General features: G+C 36.2%; 1 protein-coding gene across 1 annotated transcript in view; it reads right to left on the bottom strand.

Annotated features, from left to right (window-relative positions):
* Positions 1-3,145: 3,145 nt before the first annotated feature.
* The window catches only part of RNFT1 (ring finger protein, transmembrane 1), a 9,233-nt gene continuing 7,566 nt past the window's right edge, over positions 3,146-4,812 (bottom strand). The window contains exons 7-8 of the mRNA XM_006832363.1: positions 4,166-4,267; positions 3,146-3,280 (exon numbers count right to left, since the gene is read on the bottom strand). Of these exons, the coding sequence (XP_006832426.1) occupies positions 3,146-3,280; positions 4,166-4,267 (237 nt within the window). The remainder of the gene's footprint in view (positions 3,281-4,165; positions 4,268-4,812) is intronic.

The raw sequence follows: 4,812 nt of genomic DNA, 5'->3' as shown, positions 1-4,812 counted from the left end.
ACATTATATGAAATTGCAGGCATGAATTGGTTGCTTAAAGAAATGTTCACATGATAAATTATATAAAGTTAATCTCACATGTAAGCACTTAGAAGACTTTCTCGTAATAACATGTTCACTATGGTTTTCAAATATATTTGAATACTTTATGTGTACATGAATGAAAGTATCATGCACAAATTTGATTTAATATCTCAGTAAATTTAGTGTAAGTAAGATGTTTTACATCATATGTATAAGCCACCTCTGTGGTAATTATATCACACTTGTTAAGAAGTCTTGGTGTGGCCCTTAGGATAAGCTCTAGATTGTAAAGTCAGTGGTTCAAGCCTACCTCGGAAACCATATTACAGGGTTGCTATGAGTTGGAATCGACTCAGTGGCACTTAACAAAATAATTCTATATAGAAGTTCTCAGACCGACGTTACCTTTTTATGAAATAAAGTAGCATTCTCACTTCTGGGAAAACAATCTTTCAGAGGGCATTATTTGGATTCACATATTTTATTTTTCAAATCTCTATTTCCTTTTGAAAGGAAGGGAATAAAAGGTTGAAATAGAGAAATGCCTCCAGTTCTTTCCAAGTTGTGATTGGACAGCATAGCTTTGTTATATTTTTCTTTTGCAATTCATCTGTGAACTGCTTTCTTAATTCATTTAAAACAACAAAACAAAAAACAGCTGTCCACAGTGGGTCTCCTTTGTTATTAAGTATATTAGGAAACAAAGCTATCCAAATAAATAGATATGATACAAAAAATCCGTTGCCATGGGGTAGATTCTGACTAAGTGACCCTGGTGGACAGAGTCAATCTGTTTCTTAGGGTTTTAGAAACAAACTTTTACAGAAGTTGGTATGGTAATAGGGCTTTGGTAGCATTGTGGATTAAATACTGGGCTGTTAAAACAAGGTCAACAGTTTGAATCCATCAAAACTGCTCCTCAGGAGAAAGAGTGGGCTTTCAGCTCCAGTAAAGATTTCCAGCTCCCAAAACCCTACATAGGGTAACTATGAATCAAAAGCGACTCCATGGAAATGGGTTAGCCAAGTGGTAAGATGTTACTGGTTTTGAACTAAAACTCAGCAGCACTTTTTTTTTTCCATAGCCAAATTCTAATCCCAAATTGCTTTTACCTACCTGTCTCCTGCTATATATCTAACTATAACTATTAGCTTCACCACAGTCAAGAAGGTGATTTTAAGAGGAAGTACACTGTTCTCCTTATTAGTAACAGTGTTAAGTATTCCTGGCTGTCACATGGGAGACCTGGGTTCAGTTCCCCAACAGGAGGCAGACACCCTGGTGTGGCGCTGTAGGATCAGCATTGGACTGTGAATCCCAAAATCGATAGTTCAAACCCACCAGTTTCTCCTTGGAAATCTTATATAGGGTTGCTATGAGTCAGAGCCTATTCAATGAATGGCACGTGACAACACTGGTTTCAGTATTTGCAGTTGTTCCAAGAAGCAGCTGGTGGGTGTGAACTGCCAACTTTGCAGTTAGCAGTCCAGTGCTTATCATACAGTGCCACACCAGGACAAAAAAACCTCCCCAAACCTACTGCCATCAAGTCAATTCTGACTCATAACAGCCCAGTAGGACAAAGTAGAACTGCCTGCCTGTTAGGCTTTCCAAGGCTGTATATCTTTATGGAAGCAGACTTGTCACATTTTTCTCCTATGGAACCACTGAGTAGGTTCAAACCACTGACCTTTGGGTTAGCAGCCAAGCACTGTACCACTGTGCCATTGGGGCTCCTCAATGTGAACAGCAGAGTTAAATATATCATCACAGAATAAATAGAAATAGTTGTGTGATTTCTACCAGTAGTTACCAGGAGAAAAAAAGCTTCCTGTTCTTTATCAATGTTGGTGGCCAGATAACAACATGAAAATGATTTAACCTGTAGGCTATTGGAAGTTATCCCCATTAATCCAGATGCTGGTTTAGCCTTTGCTTTACTAACTCGACCTCTTAACTTCTACAGCCTTACTGTGTACAAACTGATAGATGGTAATAAAGAAAATGGGCAGAGGACTTGTGCTCTAAACTTAGCTATAATCAGTGACAGCCCTTCAGAATCTGTTGTAGATATCAGGTTCCTCAGTATTATCAAAGAGAAAATGCCTCATTCCCTTTTCCACAACCCTGGACAAATGCCCCAAAGCCAATAAACCAGTATCCAAAGCACACTGTGAATGTAATTTTAAATCTTTTAAGTAATGGAGAATCAAGCGCCAATGGTGATTCCAAAATGTTTCTGGACAAGACTATTGACAATGAGAATTCTAAGAGTTTAGGGAGTTGCTAGACTATTATTCATATCTGTAGATCCAGCTGTTTGTAATCCATGTGAATTAGTACTATTTCAAGATAGTCCGTTCTTGTTAAGTGCTGTTGAGTGATTCCAACTGATAGCAACCCTGTATAGGGTTTCTGTGGAGTGGCTGGTGAATTTGAACTGCTGACCTTGAGGTCAAACCAATCTTGGTACTATATCCAAAATAAGATCATGAATAATGAAAACCAATGGCAGAATCTGCATATGAATTTAAATCATTTATTATCACTGATTATTCATTATATCATGGAGATTAATACAATATTAAAATACATCATCTTCAGTAAAACTTCATTTTAAAAATCTGATTGTTATAGGTGTAAAATACAGCATTTAGAATTTTCATTTAAAAATATAAATTTTATGAACTTTCTTAAAATTTTTGAATTATAAAAGTCAACATTAAAGAAAATCCTAGTTTCAGATAGGGAGTATCTTAAAATATTATGAAAAAAATATTCTTTATGCTTAAACAATGTAAGGAAAGAATACCTGAGTTCCTTTAAAACTGTTAGTTCTAGTTAGCCAATTGATATTTTGGTAACATTAACAAGAAAACACATATTTTAACACTGCAGTCTTATGTCCAATAATTTCAAGAAATGCTGGATACACACATTAGGTTGAGCACGACTTAACATATTTTTTAAAGCATAAGGTTCTTTCATTTTGCTAAATTGGACTATGCACTTAAATCTTACAATCTAAAAACACTTGGGAACACATTTCGCTTAGCTGTGAAAACTTATTCTAATGCCTTTAGCAATGGTCACGTTTTGCAGCTTCAATAGTTTATAAGACTTAATATAGTTGAAGGTGTGAAGAAGTGGCTCCATCTTTCCATTTGTGTATATGGTCTGATACTACAGTTCTGCACAACGGACATGTTTTCTCTCTGTTAAACCATAAGGTAATGCATTCTTCACAGAATATATGCTGCAAATGAATTAAGAAATAGATTTTGTACTTGATTAACATTTTAAATTCACATTGCACAGAATCATACTTTTTTGAGCTGAAAAATTTGGAGAGCACTCACTATGGATTGGAATCGACTCAACGGCACTTAACAACAACAACAACCCATTTATAAATGACACATTCAAGGACACAAAGAGCAGGTTAGAAAGTTAGTCGTAGACCCAATGCCAAGTGTTCTTTGACTGCACTATATATATTCAAAGGAGTCTTTGAGGTCCTGTAGGATCAGCACTGAACTGTTAACCATAAGGTCAGCAGTTCATACTCACCAGTTGTTCCTCAGAAACCGTATACAGAGTCCTATCAGTCAGAACTGACTTGACAGCACTTAACATTTACATTTAAGACAGCCTGCATGGTTCTGTAGGATAAGCACTGGACTGCTAACCAAAACATCCATAGTTCAAACCTACCACCCCTTCCACTGGATAAAGATGAGGCTTTCAGCTCCTGTAAAGATTTACAACTTCAGAAACCCTCAGAATCAACTTGATAGCAGTGGGGTGGGGGGAGATAAATGTCCTAAGTGTAGAAAAAGGCCTTTTATTGGTTTATTCTAAAAGACTTAATACCAAATTATAAGAAAATAGTCTGTTTTCCAATCACTTTGGTATCTAATCTTCCAGTTGAATTATTTTTCCCTTCATACATTCCTCTGCAAAAAAGCCATCACAATATGAGGCACAAATCTACGAAAGTACTAACACTTGTATGTATCCTGAATGCTACCTTTCACTTAACATTGTTGTGTTTTGTTTTCCCTTATAACTAACATGAATGTGACTTTTGTGAGTTGTAGAGAAGAAATGTTATACTTAGCTTGTTTGAAAACATAATTACCTGACAGATGAGAAGAATTGGCTTCTGAAATTCAGCTTGACATATTGAGCAAATATCATCCATTTCTGAACACTGTCTCTTGCTGGCAGCCACACCATAACTCTATGAAAATAATAAGTTTTACTCATCTACATATTTCTTTCTTTCCTGTTCCTCAAAATACATAGGTGATGCTCTACTTCTCAAATCTCCCTGGAACCAGGCATTTGAAAACGTTCCCAAAGGATACAAACATTTCAAAGCTGAACCACATAGGCAGAACCACGTCTTGATGGATTGCAAGAGGTGAAATCATTAAAACAATATGATCTTGGAAATGTTAGAACAGTTTATTCCCAAATGATGACTGCTTCATCAACACAACTGACTTTAAAAGACGAAGCAGTCTGAAGTATTACAAAGCCTACAGGGTTGCTATAAATCGGAACTGACTGAATAGCAGTGGGATCATAATAAAAGGGGGCTTCAAAAAGTTCATGGAAAAATGGAATAGTGACAGTAGATTTTTTCCACAAACTTTTTGAAGCTCTCTTGTATTATATGACTCAGTACTACTAAGTTGAGCCCACTATTACATACATCTGTCACTGGTTTACATAAAGGTCAATCCTTAGGCATATACTGTGATACAGAATGTTACAGTCATC

This window comes from Chrysochloris asiatica, unplaced genomic scaffold (genome assembly GCF_000296735.1).
Source record: "Chrysochloris asiatica unplaced genomic scaffold, ChrAsi1.0 scaffold00007, whole genome shotgun sequence".
Taxonomy (NCBI): Eukaryota; Metazoa; Chordata; class Mammalia; order Afrosoricida; family Chrysochloridae; genus Chrysochloris; species Chrysochloris asiatica.
The sequence above is the reverse complement of the archived record's forward strand: the minus strand, read 5'-3'. Positions and strand labels throughout refer to the sequence as shown.